General features: G+C 35.2%; 1 protein-coding gene across 3 annotated transcripts in view; it reads right to left on the reverse strand.

Moving 5' to 3' along the window:
• The window catches only part of ATG2B (autophagy related 2B), a 45915-nt gene that overhangs the window by 17606 nt on the left and 7501 nt on the right, over positions 1 to 20808 (reverse strand). For 2 of the 3 annotated variants that reach the window (XM_066321830.1, XM_066321828.1), the window contains exons 5-28: positions 20192 to 20354; positions 19539 to 19718; positions 18508 to 18604; positions 17281 to 17463; positions 16468 to 16622; positions 15671 to 15782; positions 15259 to 15520; positions 14239 to 14389; positions 13607 to 13699; positions 13176 to 13364; positions 11617 to 11890; positions 10392 to 10497; positions 9170 to 9362; positions 8866 to 9008; positions 7627 to 7784; positions 7201 to 7373; positions 6746 to 6896; positions 5717 to 5916; positions 4836 to 4916; positions 3083 to 3189; positions 2756 to 2848; positions 1919 to 1989; positions 856 to 932; positions 457 to 627 (exon numbers count right to left, since the gene is read on the reverse strand). In XM_066321830.1, coding sequence (XP_066177927.1) covers positions 457 to 627; positions 856 to 932; positions 1919 to 1989; positions 2756 to 2848; positions 3083 to 3189; positions 4836 to 4916; positions 5717 to 5916; positions 6746 to 6896; positions 7201 to 7373; positions 7627 to 7784; positions 8866 to 9008; positions 9170 to 9362; positions 10392 to 10497; positions 11617 to 11890; positions 13176 to 13364; positions 13607 to 13699; positions 14239 to 14389; positions 15259 to 15520; positions 15671 to 15782; positions 16468 to 16622; positions 17281 to 17463; positions 18508 to 18604; positions 19539 to 19718; positions 20192 to 20354 — 3583 coding nt within the window. The remainder of the gene's footprint in view (positions 1 to 456; positions 628 to 855; positions 933 to 1918; positions 1990 to 2755; positions 2849 to 3082; positions 3190 to 4835; positions 4917 to 5716; positions 5917 to 6745; positions 6897 to 7200; positions 7374 to 7626; positions 7785 to 8865; positions 9009 to 9169; positions 9363 to 10391; positions 10498 to 11616; positions 11891 to 13175; positions 13365 to 13606; positions 13700 to 14238; positions 14390 to 15258; positions 15521 to 15670; positions 15783 to 16467; positions 16623 to 17280; positions 17464 to 18507; positions 18605 to 19538; positions 19719 to 20191; positions 20355 to 20808) is intronic. The other variant, XM_066321829.1, reaches the window with a different exon arrangement.

A 20808-nucleotide genomic window follows, 5' to 3' on the forward strand; every position in this document is an offset into this window, starting at 1 on the left:
TACATCTCAAAACCAACAAATGTCAAAAAAGATTTTGCAAGAACAGCTTGATTCACAGCTCTTGAACTGTGAGAAAAATCACCTTAACTTGTTAAATAGTCAAGTGATCTGAAACACCAAGCTGGAGAATTCATAAAGTAGGTTAGAACATTATTGTTCGGGGTATTTAGATCATGAGACGACCTGGACAGCTCATATATGCCCTGGAGTTTTCTTCTTTAGGTAAGAGTAAAGTACAAGAGGTGAACAGAGTAATGTTTAAAAATATTTAGTGACCAAAGCAGAAAAAAAAATCTATTTTAACTCTGAAATATATTTTAAATTAGATACAATTTGTTAATATCTTTGCAGAAAATCTCATATTATTTGTAAACAGAATGGGGATTAAAATTAAAATATATTACCAAGAAGCAGAAAGTTAAAGCAGAAATTTGTTATCATTTTGCCATTCTATACCTTCATTTTCGGCTTGCTAACTCCACGTTTGACCTCTGTCTTAGCAGGTGGATGTAAATCACCATAACTTGCAATATACTGTATGAGATTCATTAGTGCAGCACATGAATCAGAGCAGGTACGAATATGGATTACATCACTGGAACAGTGCAGCTCAAAACGTGGTTTAGTCTAGATAGCAACAATGAAAAAACAAGAATAAACTTCAAATTCCTAACGTTCCATAGAAACTACATACACTGTTGTTTTTAAATTATTTTACTTAACTTATCAAAAAAGTAGTTAAAAAACCACAAGTAAACGGAAAAACCTTCGATTTTAAGTGTAATAAAGTAATTTTCAAATCACAATCTCTCATGAAGACTTTACATTTTAGTTTGTTTGTGATTGAATACTTACTCTTTCTCCCTCAGAATCAGATTTTACTGCTGTAATGGTTAGTTCCAGCAGTCCCATATCCATAACACGAACATAATCTGAAATATGAGGATTTAAAAAATTACTAAGAAAATAACAAAATCCTATATACCTATAGTTATAAAACCAGCATGAGCTGTAAAGGAATCACAACTTTTTACATCTCTGCATCTCCTTCTTTGATAAGGATTACTTTCAGAGTTCAGTTTCAGCTACTCAAATCAAGAACTTGAATCTTTTCAGTCCAATGTATCACTCCCACTACCACCATCTGCGTGCATTGTAATCCTTTAAGATTTATCTTCATCCCACCTGTATGAGTTAGAGAAACTACGGCACACAGAAGCTGAATGACTAAACATTCTACCAGTTTTTTAGCTGAAGTGAGAGAGAACGTGTTCATATTGTACTAATGTTTCAGTGCTATGAGCAACTTATTTGTCCTCTTTTGTTGTTTAAAGAAAACAGGCTTACCTTTCACTGTGCCCCCTACTTGAGACCTCTTACCTAAGCTAAATACATTTGTGGGCACAAGGTTTCATTATTTCTCCAACTCATTTGTTAAATATTGATTCAAGTTCCTCAGTCCTTAAAGGTTCTTACTATTTCAATGAGAGCAACCCAGCTGGTATGATCCTTTTCAGAACTTACAACTCTGTGCCATATAGCACCTTTCAACTATTTCAACTAGTTGAATCCAGTTCAACTATTAAGAATATATATCTCATGAGATCTCTTTCCTAAGAAAATTCCTTTCTGTGAAACTCCAGATTTTTAAATATATGCTTTTTCAAATATCCCTTATAAACCATAACAAGATACAAAAGGAATTGCAAGATGCTTTTCTCTGACATAATTCTGGAGCCAGAAATCCAAACCAGAGCACTCAAATTTTTATCAACACTACACTGTTCCCTCACACTCGATTTTCTGCTCCTTATCTCCTCAGTCCTCTTCTTCAATAACCATTGTACATGCTGAATATGCCTGTAAGTTTGGTTTTTTAGGCTCTGCAATTGATTAACCACATCTGAAGCATCCTTACCTCTATGGAGGTTCACCATGACAGTGTTGCACTTGTCAGACAAATGCAAAGCAGCTTCATCCAAAATTATCCTAAGAGATAATAACAAGAGGAAATCAAAATGCTAGAGAAATGCTGTGCAATTAGTAAGTCAAAAGAAATTAGTATGTAAAAAAATTTAAAACACAAATATACCTACCATACCTTAAATCCAAACTATTCACTTTAAACTTTCATAATTCTCACATCTATTGACAATTAACCACTGTAAGATATTTTCCCCATTGCTAATTATTTATTTCTTACACTTCAGTTTATATATTTGATCCTTCCTAGAATAGGAAATAATGCCTTAATCGTTAACACTTGTTTCTATCTCTGTTTTTTTCTCTTCTTAACAAAGTTAACAGAACATTTGTTTCAAAGGTCACTTAAAAGGTTTTTCAATAAAAACAACCAACTGTATAGATACTTCACAACAAAACAGGTAAAACAGAATGAATATTCAACTGAAGTTACAAGAAATTACAGATTTACTCATTAGTCATTAAATATTCAATTAATTAATACACTGTCTCCAAGTAAGAAATTACAAGAAATCTTAAGGTCTTACTAATTCATAAAATAGACATAACTTCATTTCAAGACATTCCTATCTTATTAAAAATATAGAATTGCTTGCTGTAAAAAGGAAGCAATACAACTAAAAAGCATAAATAAACAAAATTATTTAACCTAATAAAACAGAAGGATTACATGTGAGCAAATTGTAACATTAATACTTCTAAGGCCAAAAAAGCATATAGGCATTACAAGTTGCACAGGAGCTTACATGATTCACAATCATTTACACCATACCTGAGGGTAGATGAGGATTTATCTACTGCAACACTGCTGGAAATGCTGAAAGTTTCAACAGTAAGTAGAGACCTGACTGGCAAAAACAAGGGCCTAATAACAAACAAGAAAAACGAATTAGTGCTCTGTACCTCTTTGGAAGTTCGCTCAAAGCCTTATAGATTACCTAATTCCATATTCCCAGACCTAGCTAAGTCATAGCCTGCTTTAAATTCCTTCCAGTTAAGGGATTTCTGTCAAGCACATTTTTCAAAAGTGCCTAAATAAATACTATTTATAGTAAGTACATAGTTGCAGAGCCAAGTGACACACTTGCATTTTACTTACCTGTAATCAAGAGCACAACTCCACAGATGTACATGAAAAGTTGTAATTGTAGCTGGAGGATTATATCCCAGAACAGGCTCATCAGAAATATTCAAAAAATATAAAATCTAAAAATCACAAACATATTAATACTTCAATATCTGTTAATTAGCAAACAACTATGCAACACAAAAGAGAAACTCTAAAAGGTAAGACAATAAAATTTTAGATTAGTAGAAGGAAAAGGTGTGAACAACCTCAGATATATCAAGACACTTAATATCTTTATAGAGAGAAGCATGGAATGTAAACAACACAAAAAACCCCATAAAAACTGCAGCTTCAAAGGTATGGAAAAGACCAATCTACATACACTCAAGTGGCTCCTTGTAACAAAGCTTGATAATGCATTTTTAAAACACTGCCCAAATACAGTCTTATTCATCCCTCTTTGTAGCTGTTATTAAAGTGTTTGCATTTTCCTTGTTCTCTCTCTGAAGAGTTCACTTTTCTTGTAACCCTCTACATCGTTTAAGTTATCTTCAAGTCTTTCTTGAGAAGTGGGTGTGGGAAATACACTCAGAACCATGTGCACATTCCTTGTATAAACAGCTTTTTCATGTACTACAATATAAAACTAGCTGTTGTCCTCCTCTAGAAGATCTGTCATAGTTCACTCTCCAATATGTTACACTGAAAAAGTTCTTAAAATATTCCAAGCCTGAGGCATACCATTGCTGATAGTCTTTTGATTTTTTTCTTCTAACTACTTTGGACAATTTTTTATTCGATCCCTCCCCCTCCAAAAAATATTGCCTGTGATGCACTTGGGAATGTTACTTGAGGAAAATTTCATAGAGCAAAGAAGCAATGTGGTGTAAAGCACGTTACACAAACCCACAGGAATATTATGGAGAGAATAATGAGGAGAAAATAACAGCACAGCAGAGTCCAAAGTCCCAAGTTCAGCTCCACGGAGTTATACAGTAACAATGTATGTAAAAATCAGTATATTACAGAGACTGGAGGATAAACAGGAGAGGCTTGAGTGTCAAGGGTTACTATCTGTAATCCAGTATGGGACATTCAACAACACTGCCTCTGTGCTAATGGCCTGTGTTGCCTCATGTGCACACCCACAGACCAAGGGGCTCCAGCCCTGGCTGCTGTGCTCTACCCTCTGCATCCACACCTATGAACTACAAACCCTTCTCATTCAGAAACGTTTGTGCAAACTGCTGCTCACTGCCACCCTGAAGTCCTCCAGTACTGCTATTCCAGCAATACAAAACAGGAAATGTACAACTGAGAAATGAGACTTGAGGGATAAAGTCAGCAGAAGGGAATAATACAGAAATGCTTTCAGAATGGCAAATAACACTTTTGCTTGTTTTGAGGGTATTTTTAACTTCGTGATTATTTATGCACTTGAATTGTATTAGACTACTGATATTTTTCATCTTAATTTTAAACAAAACCCAAACCCCGAGAGAATGAAGTAAACTCCCCACAACAACCTCCCTGACATGTTATGGGCAGAAAGTTAGAATGATGAGAGGAATCAAGTGAATAGACATGAAATAATTTAAAAATAAGATTATCATCTGTCAATAGTCTCAAAGAGAAACAGGAAAGAAATAATAACACCTTCAAGAGCAGAGTATGGTAATATGGCACAGCCTAACACCAAGATTTTTAATCAAGATTTAGTCTGATAGTAAAGGCAATGAGACTGAAATTGAAGCTGCAGTCAAGAAAACTGTAGCAACCTGACCTGTTCATGCCAGCTTAAACCTGAAGGCAGCACTCGGTGCTGAAGGGTGGCTCCTCGTAGTCCGACAGCAACCAGAAATTCCTGCACAACAAAGTTGCCAGACTTGGCTTACAAGGAAACACATGCAACTATTTCACACAGAGATTATGAAACAGTCTCATCCTTCTGCTCCCAAAAATCTCCTGGTGTCTAGAAAAAACCTGCTTCCCAATACACAAATCCTGGATAACACTGTATCATACTTTTTGCAACAGGATAGCGTAGAAATGGCAGCTTTGTGTTGGTAGTAGGAAAGCAGGCTGCCTGTACATTCACTCCGGTATTCAGCAGAAATTACCAGGAATACTAACCCAAAGTAGCCTCACATGTGAGGAAACTGAACCCCCCACAATATTTTGCTGGCCTGCAGAACCCTTCTTTAGATAACTCAACCAACTTGTTTACCACCACTACGCTAAGACGTCATCTTTCAGCCACACTTATAAATGCTCCTGTCATTTTACCAGTCCCATTCCAAATAGGTAAGCAAAGGCTGCCTATTAAATGACACTGCTAGTTAACTGCAGTGTAACTCTACAGTTGTTCTTGCCTGTTTTGAACACCAGATAAACTCAACAAAACCAAAAAGGGTCAACTATTCATAAGATGCATTCAATAAAGAAATAGCAAAATCAGCAAAGTGAAGTATTGGAAAAATTAGTAAATCATCTGCTGCTCAAATTTTATAATCTACCCAAAAGATTCTAACAGACAATTATAGTTTGGAAATGAGTATCTTAGAACTATATGGTTCCTTAATCTATAACCCTTCTGACTCTACGTCTAGATGCTTCCATACAAACTGAGATAACTCAACTTATAAAAGCACAAATAACACAAACCTTTGTATTGCTCTCTATTTTATCTGATTGGATTTTGACTGCAACAGTCAGCATACTTGGACTATCCACTCCTACACCATCTGAAGTAGTCCTACTAAGACCATCTTCTTCAGAAAAACAAATAGTAGGCTCTAACCAATGGGGACGTATTGTGCTAGGCAGTCGCACTTCAGAGGAAGGGACGACTCCATCTACCAAACCTGCAAAGAGATTTTGGAATGAATTATCAAAGCTGTTACTGATGAAGTGTTAAGGAAAATTCATTTTATGCTTAATGCCTACAAAATTATTTTAATTACAAAGTTAGTCATGCACAATCAAGATCTGTGAAGGGAAGGCTATGGGTGAACCAGTATTCAAAACCACAGTTCCAGCTATAATCTTCAATGTGGCTATTAAGGATGGAGTTTTTTATTTGCCCAACAAAACAGCCAAGTCAAAATAAAGGCCAGAAATCTCCTACAGGTTACATGGAGGAACATGTGTCCCCTCTTTATTTTATGAGACAGTGCCAGGCTAACATCTAAACGCACAATATCCAAGCCTTGCACTGTAACATGAGTACCACTGATTCAAAGGCATCTGAGGGGGAAACCTTATGCTGAACTACATGGGGATTAGCAGACATACACAAACTGCACAGTCAAAATTCTTCACCTGTGGACTACGACTAGCTACTCAAGAAAAACACAGCAGCCACTGATAACCTGTAGCTTTTTCAATAAAACAACCAATAACATGTACAAAGATTGTATTTTCATAGCAAAGAACAGGCTGTACAACGAATTTGCCAGAGGATCACAGCATCTTTAAAGACCAGCAGTTGTCTGGAAAGTTGGAGTTACACTCTAAGTAAATACAGCTATAACAAAGTTGCATTACTGTAGCATTTAGAAAATTAGCCATAAATTATATCCATTGTGCCACTACCAGAGAAAAGAGGAAAAAAACCCCAGCCTTTTTCCTAAGAAGTTTCAAGCTTAGTTAATTTCAAATTTAGTCCCAAGGCCACCTCAAGCCCACTCCTACCTTGATGATATAAATTGAGACTGCTAGAATGGACACAAACATAGTGTCTGTCCTCAAAGCCTTCATATTTAGTCACACTGAAAAGGGAACCACTGTTGAATTCAAACCAAAATTCGCCGTATTTTCCTTCCAGTGTATTTCCATCATCCTGCTGAAGGAAGAATAGAAAAGATAAAATTATCGTTTGCTGATAGTTTGCTGTATTTAGGCAGTCTAAACTAACACAACACTTGCTACCAATACATGCTTTCCTGTTTGCATTTTAGTTATTCTCACATGAAGCAAAGTAAACAGAATTTGCAAAATACTGTGTTGCATTGCTGCCTACTTATAACAGTATAAAGATTACAGAATAACTGTTAAAAAACACTACCTCCTTCCACATAAGTACACACAGTATTAAGGGGATCCATGATCAAAACAACAAAACACTTGTTCCAGCCCCTATGCCTCACCTTTACATCTGTGAATATTGACACTAATCCATGTGTCACATTTAGCAGAACAGACAGAAAGCTCTGTGAGTTCTTATTCTGTGAGTCAAGCTTTTTCCTTCTGCGTGAACGATAGTTCGGATCAACAGTGGAGTAATACTGTAGTGTTTCTTCCTCAGATCCACTTTCATCATCTAACAAATAAAATCAAGAACAACTCATTCTCTAGCCAGTATACATATTATGCCAATAACTCATTGTTTCTCCATTGGTAATGCAATTGAATTTCATACTTATTTTACCCAATTAAAGAGTAATCTACTTTTTTTTTCCCTTGGTTTATGTTTTCCTGTAAGTTTACAAAATCTTTCCACTAACACCTTGATCACATCAGACAATTATGCTTCTAAAGTTCAATAGCTCTAGATGATTTATTAAGTGTATTACCATAATGAACTGCAGATTTAAATTGACTAAAGCTGTCTTTACTGAAAGTGTTGATGAGCTGACTGGCCACAGATAGTCCAACACCATAAGAAAGGTTTTCAAACGTTTCTACAGGAGATGGAGCTGTGGGTTCCCACAACAATAAATCATTGCTGATCCTAGGAAGAAATACATTATCAGTACACAAAATATATGACTATATTCCCATTTTGTGTTAAGTCAATCAAGCACAATTCCTTTGCAGACTTTATATAACAAGACATCCATAAACAAGATAAAGTTCACAAGCACAAGAAATAATATATTCATGAGTAAAAGCAATAAAAAATGGAAGTAACTTTTATTCTGTAACTATGGCATGCACATATCAAAGTCTACCATGTGATAGTGACACAAAAGCCTCTATAAGTAGATATCTATTAGTTCAGTAGGCTGGAGAGGGTGTTGAGAAACCCCTATTTTGATCACATGAATTTTCAACTGAGTTGCAGGAAATATTCATTCTTTTGATTTCAAGGGAGTGTGTCTGTTAGGGTAAAGATGTGTGACATTCAGTACAGAAGTATGGCAACAGAATATTCAATGGAAGGTTCTGCTTTGTCACTTTGGAAGTGAAAATACTCAATGTAAAGTAACATCTATGAGAGACTAAAATAGATCAGCATCTCTCTAGCATATTGCACAGCACAGTTACAATCCAATAGTATTTTTTTCTTTTTCAGACAACAAACTAACAGAAATAAATGGCAAACACCCATCTGTAAATTGGGCTCACTTTCTCTACATTTTTATAAACCCTTGTGAGCATTACAAAACTGAATTTGGGGACTTTTTTCTGACTGCCTTGTAAGCCCTAGAGTTTTAGATGGAAAGAATAAAATTCACCTCAAGTTTTTTAAGTATCTGTTTAAAGAAGAAATCAGAAAGATTAGAGCAAAATGAAACCATGCACAGAGACCTGAACAAAGTATTCACTGAGAGCCAAAGACTATTCAGCTGCACTCCTTGTTCACAAAATCTGCCAAACACTTTCTAGCAGACAGCTGCCATGGCACCAATCAGATGCATGACACAATGGTGTCACGTTAACTTGGAAAAATATTTATATAGCACTTTGTGGTTTTAAATAAACTACACAAATAAGTTCCTGCTATACATGCTTAGACAATTGCTTTTATCAAAAGTGACACAGAACTAAGAGCACAGGTCATGATAACCAAGGAAAACAATTATACTTGCCTGTTGTAAAGTTTTTCATAAAAGCTTTTGTTTGGTAATGTTAAATGAATGTTTGGTAACATGAGTTCCAGTACATAATGAGAATTGCTAATTGTTTTATCCTGAAACTCAGTCATTTCAACTACATCTCCTGGCATCACCATCTGAAAGAAAAAAGAAAAAAGAAAAAAAAAAAAATCACACAATCAAAAAAAAACCCCAAAACAAAACCAGAAAGTGGAAGCCAGAAATTGCATGTAAAGTAGTTAGAAGACACTAATTTATTCTATCATAAGCACAAAGCAATAACAAAATTTTATAGTACCTCTTCATTTTCAAACATGACCCTACGAGAAGAAAATGGAGAAGGCTCTGGTCTTCTAATATCACAGACATCTTTCAAAGAATGAGATCCTCCTTCTTCTTCCTCTTGAAAGTTATTATCACCTTCCTCCTCCTCAGCTGCTATCCTCTCCAGAATAGAGTGCATAGCCAGAGGGTTTATTTTCAATACAATCCTGACATAGGAGAATTTATGGAGAATAAGTCATCAGAGATGGTTATAATGTTTATATTTCTGTTCTGTCACATGTCCACTAGTTCTACTGGCTTGCCATTAAATAAACTCAGACTAAATAGCTCAAAAGTCCAGGGAGTTTTTTATTAGATAATAGCATGTTTTATTACCCAAAGCAATACTACTAATAAGAAACTAACTTATACACACAAAGGGACATGGAAAAGCTACAATCAGGTGAAAAAAAATGTTACATGTTGGCTTTATTCAACTCCATATAGGTGACCTAAGAAAAACCTAGCACTCTCCCAAAATAAAGCTTGTTTCACTAGACCACTAACAGCTATTTATTTAAGTGCTCTACTGCATGGTGTAGCTCCTTACATTTAAACATTGTTATAGAAAATTTCATTTGTGCCATTATAAAAGAAAAAAATGTCCATATAAACTTGCTGTCAGAAAGCCACTGAATTTTGTGGCAAAAAAATGTATACAGAAAATTCTGTAGTAAATCTAAGATTGCCTCTTTAAACATCTTATTACATGCTTCAGCTGCCAGGTTCTTCTCTTCAGTAAGTCTGAAGTACTCTATTGCCTTACATGAGATACAAGCTGCAACAATTCAGTCACAATATAATTATTCTTACTATTCTTATGGCTTATACTATTTTGAGGCAAAACTCAGCTAGGATGGGCTGTTTGATATTCAGTCATGAATGCAGGAGAAAAGGTAAAGCAAAAAAATGGAAGAAAATCTCAAGTCTCTCATCATTTCCCTAACTTTCACTGAAATTTACTCAAGTCCATGCAAGAGCCATTATATATTAAAAACCACGTTGCATTATTATAATACGTAGAATTTCCAGGGTTTCTTTTTATAAATTCTTGGGGTCTTTTTGATAGTTACATGCTCTTTCCTTGCAAATTATTTTCAGTCATTTACCACACAGGCATTCTGGATTAAAATCAGAAAAACAACAATGCTTTATAAAAATTTAATCAATCCACATTAAAAAGATGGAAATTTTACCGAGGCCAGTCAAAATTGTCTGATGATGATGTTATATCTCCATCTGTGCCACCTGACACCTGAAAAAATTTTACTGGTCTTTCTGCATTATCTTCTTCAAATGAACCTGAACAGAAAGAGATTTTTTTAGAAATTAACAGAGGAATGACAACTGCTAACTTCAGGTTAGCCCCTCCTCAGGCTGGAGTCTAAAAAGACTAACTATCAATGCTACTTACTGAGCTACTTAGGCAAAGTTTGTCGTCTCTTCTTCCAAAAAATTAATGTTAACTTTTAGAAACAAAAATGATTTTACATTATTTTCTAGCTAGCAGTAGTTAGCAAATCAGATGTTTCTAATGCACAGATATCTGTATTTACATTTATAGCATCACTATATTTTGTCACAGTCTTGAATAAGCACACAGAATGAGATAGCAGAGAAGACTGCAAATATAAACCAGTCTCATAGATTTATTACACTAAAAGATATAAGAGGCATGAAATTATTACAGTTTTTCAGTTATAGTTATTTAGGGAATCAGTCTCAGCATCACAGCACTTTTAGGGTTGAAAAGGACCTTTGGCTATTATCTAGTCCCAGCCTTCTGCCAAGGCAGGGTCACCTAGAGCAGGTTACACAGGAACACATCCAAGGTGGGTTCTGAATGTCTCCAGACAGGGAGACTCCACAACCTCCCTGGGCACCTGTTCCCACTGCTCAGCCACCCTCAACATACAGAAGCTCTTCCTCATGTTAATGTGAAAATTCTTGAGTTTCAGTTTATGGCCATAGGTCCTTGTCCTGTCTCTGGGCACCACTGAAGACAGTCTGGCACCATCTTCTTGGTTCCTGTTTTTGAGACATTCATTTTCTTATGAGATCCCCTCTCAGTCTTCTCTAGACCAAACAGGCCCAGCTCCTGCAGCCTCTCATTGTATGAAAGGTGCTCCAGAGCCTTCATTATCTTTGTGGCCTCCATTGGACTCTCTCCAGAAGCTCACTGTCTTTCTTGTACTGAGGAGCCCAGAACTGGACACGCAGCCTCTCCTTGTAGTAATGTTTGAACTTATGTTGGTATTTAGTACAGAAAACAAAACTACAGTAGAGATATCATATCTACTCCAAAATTCAGGTGGAAAGACACTCCTGCAGGATACTCCATATGAGAGGACCTTTCCCTCAACTACATAAGTACATAGAAAAATGAAAAAGGACTTTTGAATATAGTATTAACATTCTTACCAGTTAGCTCTTTAAAGGTAAGCTCTAATTTAACTTGTTCTGGAGTTGACCCTCCTAGAAATTCAGTTTTAAATTCCATATCTGTAAATTCAAGATGAAGAATCTCCTTCTGAAGTGACTTCTTAAACCATGGTCCTCTTTCCTGATCTGACCGTAGATCAGGTATTGGGAAGCGAACAGAGAGATTTAATGCTGGGGCAGTGACTTGGACTGAAACTCTACAGTTTGCAGGAGTATGTGAATCATCCAGAAAAACTTCAGTAAATGCTTTATGCTAAAAAACCAAACAACAAAACACATACCAGAGTGAATAAAAAACCCCTCTGAATTAGAGAGAAGAACGTTAAAAGTGACTATGAGGAAAGCTTTTGATGATGTAATATCTGAAAATGAAAAATATTATTTATATACCACATATAACACATCAAGACCAACTGCTACTGTTCTTAGGACATTTTTCTGTTATTTGCGTTGTAAAGATTCTACTTAGAAGTCAAGATTTTGCAGAGATTAGCAATCTTTCAAAAAAAAAGATATTTTTGCAATTTTTTTCTCCTTTTAAATCAGATAATAAGAGTACCAAACAACACTCAGGTGCAGTTAGGAAATATCGTGTCTCAGACACTCATTTAAAAATTGCTGTTGTTGAAAAAGTAGGAATTACTATCATGTGTATTTGTCCCCTTCAGGAAGTCAGGGTGTCCAGCTCCTGTCACTTTCATGTCCTTCGTATTCTCCCTTTTTTTGCTAATCATTAAAAGGAATCAAACTCACAAGACAATTATATATTTACAGAGATGACTGATGTCTTACATTTTTTTAAAGTTTCTCCTAAACAGTTTTGAAAGCTGATTTTTCTGTAATCAGTAAATGCAGCAATAAACATAGATGAAGATTTTTGTTGCTGTGCAGAAAATCAGTTAATTCTATTCATTAATCATTGCTCAAGTATTTTAAGGAAAGTCTTTAAGTTTAATGCTATTGTGACAACCCAAACCAAGGCAAGTAAGCTTCAACTTCTTTCTGTTGGTCCCAGATCACTGGAATGCAATGCATATGCCCCCCATTCTCTCTGTCACCTACCCCAAAAGCAAGTAATGCACAGCAGAGGCAACCGGGCTGCTTGTGACAGCTAAAGATTTCAACATATAAGTGGAATTGTTAGCAACACCATATCACCTGCTGGAGATGATGATGGGACAGTTTAGGGATGAGAAGTCAGTCAAGATTACCCCTTTTTGCCCAGTTCTCCCTGCTTCAAGAGGCTGAGAACTTATACAGTTTGTGAAGCATCTACCACTGTCTTTCAGTCTGTTTTCAAGCACACAACCGCTGAATGCAAAATGAGATTGTGTCAGATGGCTACTGGTCTGTGTCAGAAACTGAAAAAATCCCAAACCAACCCCAGCAAAATAAACCCTCTTACACTAAAAAAAAAAAAGAGCACCTTAGCCACCACAAATCAATCAGAACCAGCAATCTCAGGCTTATTGTCACCCTGACCTCCTCCTGCAAAAAAATCCCCAGCAAGTTTATTACTCAATTTCACTTTAACTTACCAGACTTATGTGCTTATTGTAAGAAGCATACATGTGAGATGCCATCATCTCCACTGTAGTTAGTTTCTGGGGCTGAAGTAAGGAATTCAATCTGTCTACAATACTGATATCCAGCTCACAGAACACTGGACTTAACTTTATTTGTAACTCTGCTTTCTGTGGAACAGAACTGAGTCTCCCTTGACTACCCTGAAAAGAAAGAGAAAAAGCACTAAAATCTTCAACACAACAGTGAAACAAATTATAACAAGCAGGAGTTAAGAACTCTGTTATACAATCTATTTTCTGTCCTAACTCACAGCAGCTACAAAGCATTTTACTAATATCAGATAAAAACCTATAATAATGTACCACCACAGTTTTTTTTCAATGAACCAAATTAGACAAAGGTTATTGTACAGAAACTTGGATTTTTTAATCTCCCACCTTACCTGAGGTCCTCTGTTATCTAAATGCTTATAATGCAGCTGAAGGCATGGCATAGAATGAGAATCATTTCTTTCTTCAGAATGAAATGTCAGCAGCTTCAGAAAAAAAAAAAAGTTAAAAATGCTTAATAAATAAGAAGGAAAGAGTTGCCACAGGAAAATAAATTTATGACATTTTACCTAGAACAGACAGGTAACCCCAAACTGAAGCCAGTGAACAGAGCCCCAGCTCAACTGTTTACTCAGACCACATATTCAGCTACCTTACTGGATGCCTCCAACCATTAAAAGAGCTGGAAGAATAATCACCACCACAAGAAACCTTTGCATTGCTCAACTCCATTGCTTGGTTTTTGGAAAACATTTGCTTAATTGCCCAAACCATGCTAAGCATATTTAAAAGAAGTAGCTAACAAAGTTTGGCTGTTTGGTGCTGTTCCTGTCAGGTATGACAGAAGCTGGGTTCACTATTTGAGCTCAGAATTAAAATGTAAATTTTATATTTAATATGCAACATATTAAAAAAAATAAAAAATATTAAGAAACATTTAAATTACAATCATTTTGAAATCTAGCATTCCCAGTTATACAATCAACATTTCCTGTCTATGGAACTCCCTTTATTTTTAACATACCTCTGTATAGTGAGGCTGCATGGAATGAGAGTCAGTAGAAAAAAGGCATTCCAGGAACTCCATATCTCCAATGGATAAGTCAGTACTAAAACTTCGAGAGGCAGTTCTTTGTCTTTGCTCATAAGACACTTTGATGCCAGTACCTATAAACCTGGATCATTAAAATAATGAATTATTAAAAGTCGCAGAAATCAGTAACAATGATGAAAAGTCAAGACTTAAGTATGCAAAAAAAGGATCACTACAATCCTTTTAAAACCATTAAAACACCATAACTTCTCAAAATATATGAAAGTTGCTAATTATAACAGATTTAGCAACAAAGACAATGAAGCTCATGTAACATAATCAACAATGGTCAACACAGAGAAATTTGTAAAGAACATTTTAAGCATCTAACCTGAGGTGCTGTTCATATAAATCTAACATCCTTAGATAGCCAACAAAGCAGTCAAATGTCTCACAAAGTCTAAATTACATACAGTAAGAAAAGGTATATACACCCTTAAATATTTTACTTCATACGCTGTACTGGGATGGTAAAAATTTCTGCAAAAAAAGACTGTTGCCTGACTTTATTATCTTGTTCTCACTTAGGCTTTATCCCTACTGATATCATATTTTGCATTAAGTAAAACCCTAAGCTCCTTCAAGCAGTAATCACTATAATGGAATAACAATAGTTCTGTAAAACACAGCTACGGATAAAGAAATAATTTACTTAAAACATTCTTAACTCTCTAGGCTCCTGTTGTAGAAACTGTACCTGATTTAATTCATCTATTAAAAAGCTAGGTGATTTTAATATTTATTCTCCTTTCTTCTTTTGTTTTAAATTTAAAAAGAAAAGATGTCTTGGACAACAGATGTCAAAATTCAAGACTATTTTGAAATTAATAAAGAAGAATAATGCAATTCAAATATTAAGTGACACAACTCCAATGGAAATAAACTTACTTTATTCAAATTTACTTAAAATATATTTTTGTTACTTATATTTATTAATAAGCAAAGTTATACCTAAGGTGATCATGAGAACAAGCTTCTGCAAATACTTCTCGGAAGGACAGAAAATCTTCTGTTGAAAACTTAATTGGCTCAATCTTTTCTATTCGGGCAAAGAAATCCCGAGCCATTGGTGTCAATGGGTTAAGGTTCAGTGAACTTTCAGGTGGGGGTAAAGGGTCAATATGAAGTACAGACACTGAGAAAGTTCCAACTGCCAGTCTAAAAAGTAGCTCAGGTCTGGATTCATCCACAGAAACAGATCTGGATGGAATAGCTGAAATACAAAATTAAGTTCACATAATTTTTCAGCAATAACACATTTATAAAATCATCTTACTTTTGATTTTCATTTCTTTTTACCAAGTTGCTGCATAACAATTCATTTTCATTATCTAGGGAGAACTATCTGTGTGTTGTTACTTACATGTCCTTCTTAAGGAAGTCTGGTGAACCATATTGGCTGCTAGTGAGGAACCTCTTGGAGGCTGTAATTCTTGTTTGTTACGATCAAGAAAATCACCCCAAGTTGGTTGCAGCTAAAACAAAAAATATATATGACCTTAAATATGCAAAGAGTTGTTAGACATTCGATAAAACAAACAGCAAGGTAAATTACCAAAAACCTCTAACACACAAACAATCAACAGCATGTCATTTCATGGCGAATTAGTGCTTAGCTTATCAATGTAGGCATGCTTCACTTTGAGATATGCTTTCCAATTCCACAGATTCTTAAAGCCAAAGTTGCAGTCCCCATGAGCATATATTTTCTAGTTCCACAACTACTCTCCATGGTTTTCATTAAGGAAAACATTAGGTTCACAATAGATTTGGGAAAGATGATGATAACAACAGCATAGTTTTTATGCTGTTTGAGGAAAGATTCAATACAACAATTTCATACAACATTGCCTGTGTAGTCTAGCTTAAAAGAAAACCAAGTGGTACACATGCAGTAATTAAAAAGAAAATAAATCACAAAGCATCCTAAATAAGCTTCATGGCATTTGAAAACACATTTCCTAGCTCAGTAGCCAAATAAATGGGAATAATTCCAATACCATTTCTATAGCAGAAAAGAAGTACTATTGGCTCTAAACACTTCAATTGTTCTAGAATTTGGCAACAGTTCCTGACATTGTAAAGACTGCAGCAATTATGCAACAGTTTCAGACAGAAGTGTTAATTTCTAGAAGATTCCAAATGCAGCTAATACTATACCACTGTAGTGCTCAGTGGAGATCCTGCTGGTGTAGTTGTGTATGTACTGGTTAAAGACAAGTCCAGATCCATGGTTGGAGGATCTCCAAGAGGTGGAAGGGAGGAAAGGCTGTGGGACATGTCCATTTCAGCCATTGAGAAGAAAACTTCTTCCTCTAGTAGAGAACCACAGATAGTAGAGAGTTATTTACCAATTAAAAAAAAAACCCTTAATTTCTAACAGAAATGTATTTTAAAGTCCAGAAATCTAACTGCTAGATAGAATAACCAGCTAAATACATCATTTACACAAGTGTCAGGTTTTCTTGACATGAGACTAGTAGTGTCTATTGAGATATATTTAAATAAAAAAATCAAAAGACAAAACCCCTCATGAACACTAAAACAGTTCAGTATTTCATTTTCATATTCAAGCTTATATAATTTCTATAAATTGATAGTCTACTTTTGATGAATCAAAGTATTTCACATTAAAAACAATTATCTGATTTATGTGAATACTTTTTGCTAAACACAACTATTATTCTAGATGCAATTTCCTCAACCACACATTTGAAAAGATATCATGCTGTATGTGCTTTTAGCATGTTGCACATTAACATAATCTGAACAGCTTTAAGGAAATACTGAATCAAGTCCAGCCTGATACCTGACCTAGCTATTTTTTTACTGAACTTTACCATTGATGGTATGTAATTACTTTAGTTCAACGTTATTTTAATACATAAATTGCTAAGATTAAAAGACAAACAATCAATTTAAACAAACTTAGCAACACATTATTTGCTATTTTGCATCATTTTTTATACTTGCCACGACTAGAAGGCGTTCTGGCACTCTCTGTCTCGTAGAAGCTTTGTTCAGATGATGCTCCTGCAGATAAAGACTCTTTCCTTAAATAACGTTTCAGCTCCATCTGAATCCGATACTCATCCTCCTGTTGCATTGGCCGGTTCTTCCTATCTTTATTTGACAGTTCTATCCTGCTTAGACTCTCTGAATTCAAAAAAAGGACAGAAATCCTACTATAATTTCCTTGATGGTATCCCTAAGAAAATCCAAAACTTAATCTGAGAATGAATCATTGGTGCATATATTTGCATGTGTAGCTATATACATGCCTGTTATATATCAGACATGTATATTTATGCATTTTGTCGGTTTGAAGGTTTTATTTGCTCAGAACAGATTACTCTCTCCTAGCATTTATTAACTTCACATCTGATGAAAATATTTCAAGGTTATATATGCAATGCGTTGGCATATAATATGCATACATTCCTCTTCTCAGTCAGCTTCGGGGACTAAGGCCACAACCTCTTAAAGGTCTTCCTATTAAGGAATTATTAACGTTTCAGGTTTGAAGATGACACACACGGGAAACTGTATGTAATATTTCTCCAGCTGTCCAAAAACAATGAACATATCCAATAAAACAAGTACATCAGTATTAGAAGAATATTAAGCACCTACCCAGGACATGACAGACCTTTCAAAAGATCTGCCTAACAGACCTACCCTAACAAGTATTGTTACATAAAATAGATGGGGGAAACAAACCAAAACACTCTCATACTTCTACTGCAGTAGCTGAAATACTGCTCTTAATCCTTCACAAACACAGACAAACAAACTCAACTACAGCCTGTTCTATATTTTCTGTGCCTGTCTCTAAAACATAGGACAGAGAAGCTAAGTTCCTCTTGTGAAACAGAAGCTACAAGAACCAACCAGAATTTGTTTGGTCTCCTGGTTTTCGCTACCTAGAATTTCCTTATTTCTTGTATTAATACATAGTCCTGTGTCAAGCCTTATTTGTCGGGTTTTTTTCATTACTAGATGTACAATTTGCAATTGAAGACAATAAATAAACCACACTCCTAACTCACAGCAGCTACAAAGCATTTTACTAATATCAGATAAAAACCTATAATAATGTACCACCAGTTTTTTTTCAACTGAGGAAACTTTCTTATCTTGCAAAAATTATTTTTTCATTTCTTGTAATACATATTTAACTTTTACAGAATGTTCACTTGCCTGGTCCAGCAATAGCTGCTACCATGTCCAAAAGAAGATGAACCTGCCTTGGTGACAGAAACAGATGTACAGAATCTATTTGTCCATCTATATCCAACTAAAAAGAAAAGGAAAGGATGCTGTCAAGAACAATGAAGGAATTTTTCTTTACACAACGTTAATCAATTATTTAGTTAACTGATCTTTATGCTGGAAAGAATACAGTCAATTCCAACACTATCTTCATCTTTTATACAACTAGAAACTTAATTTTGTGTTTCTTCCAACCTGTACGTTGGCAGGATAAATGCAGATGTGTCACTGACTATTGGCTTAAAATAAATACACAATCTCGTAACAGAAAAATATCAAGAATTCCATTAACCTGCTCATTTTTTTCTTTACTAATTCCCAAAATAATAATAAAAAAAATTTAGTTTTACTTATTAATTAAGAGATATTCAAGTAAGCACCTTTTGAAATAAACCTTAAAACTATAAAGGTTTCCTGTTTTGTATATTTATACTTTTGAAATTGGCTTCATTTCTCTATTTCACACCAAGGAAAATCTTAATTTACTTTTAAAGGACTCTTCTTAAACTAGTCTTGTTTATTCAGTTAAGATTGACTAGAAATTACTGGACATAAAAAACCCTTCTCTACTGCAGCAGAAACTTTGTACTTTCTATAAAATATGGTACACTATACAAAACAGGACAACAGCCAATTTAAAAACCGGAGAGAAGGGGAATATATTTTAGCTTTACAGCTTCACTTACATACTCACCACCATGTCTACTTGTTTTTTGAACACTTAAATTCAGTCTGTCTCCAAAATAAAGGAATTCTAATTTAACAGATTTCAGTGTGCCCTGACTCATCTGGCTACCATAAAGATGTCTTTTTACACGTATTTATTAGGTTAGAATGTAAAGAATCAACATGAGAACTATGACAATTCTGTTCCTCTGAGAATATTGCACTTATTCATATGTACTAGAAATAAAAATTTACAGCATTATTAATTTAAAGACCAGGAAAGCATGACTAACCTTAGCTCCAGGAAGTACTTCATTTTGCTTTAATGTTAGGCTTAGCTCCATTCTACCAATCAGCTTACAGATCTGTACAGGGTCAGAAGGAGTAATTTCTGGCAAGTTTCTTGTTAGTTGTGGATGTGGCTCATAAATGATTTTTGGATTCCAGCTAGGTGAAAGCTTTGGTTCAGTTGCCTTAAAAAGTCACAGATAAAAGAATAAGAATGTACCTCATTTCTTAAGAAAAAAATGCAAAACACAAGCATTTCAAGTAAGCCTATCACACAAATAATCACTTTACAAACTGTAAAGACAAAGGCATTAAAAAGACGTACTGATAACTGTGAAAAAACAAGGCACATGGAATGTGAAGCATTAGGCCTTTGAAAAAAAGAAGGGCAAGTTTCCACAGAATAGTGAATTGCAGAGTTCTTAAAATTCTAGTTCTTAAAGTTGCAACCAGATTCCAGTACAATACATCCTAATTTCTACTCAGTCCTAAAGTCCATGTCTCTCCTCAAAATCAACAGGAACTGATTATAAGACTTCCCAAACACAGATTTAAGTACAAGTTCAACGCCTGTATCCTTCAGAATTAAACTAATATATTAGTGCATTGATATATTCTTTCATCAATTTACATCCTTATATAATGTATTTATTTTTACCAGCTGTGTAGCTGAACACACTGGGGAGGATTTGGCCGATGCAGGAAACTCATCCCAGAAGAAAGAGACACCTGAGAGCTGCAGTAATTTGTGAGCAAAAGCTGTGGGCTGATGCACATTAATTCCAGAGCACTCATCTGCAGTTTCATCACAGTACATGGTTCTGGGAGGCAAAAGAAAGGAAATAAAGACAGTGGGTGCCTGCAAATGGTTACTCCTCTGGTGCTTTTTAGCCTTTAAGTTTGTACACGGTCTCCCTGGACTTTTACAGCGCTGTTCACTGCCATGAAATGAAAACCCACCACTCTCTGGGAATGGGTGGAAATGTTAACTCTTCTATGGGACACCACCAGAAGATCAAGACATGCTTCCAATGTGAACATACCCCAGAGAACACTTGAAGTTTCTAAGTGTTTAAAACAAATTGTATTTCATTAACAATTCTCCGTAAGCATCAGTTCCATTCGATGCTGATCTCAGTGCTTTGCAAGAAAATATTATCACACTCTCACATAGGTTGAAAATAATCTACATTAAGAACATGTACAGTATTCATGTTCAAAGTAATTACAGAATTCATACAGGCTCTTTTGAAAGCTCACATAGAACCTAAATTT

This window comes from Sylvia atricapilla, chromosome 6 (genome assembly GCF_009819655.1).
Source record: "Sylvia atricapilla isolate bSylAtr1 chromosome 6, bSylAtr1.pri, whole genome shotgun sequence".
Taxonomy (NCBI): Eukaryota; Metazoa; Chordata; class Aves; order Passeriformes; family Sylviidae; genus Sylvia; species Sylvia atricapilla.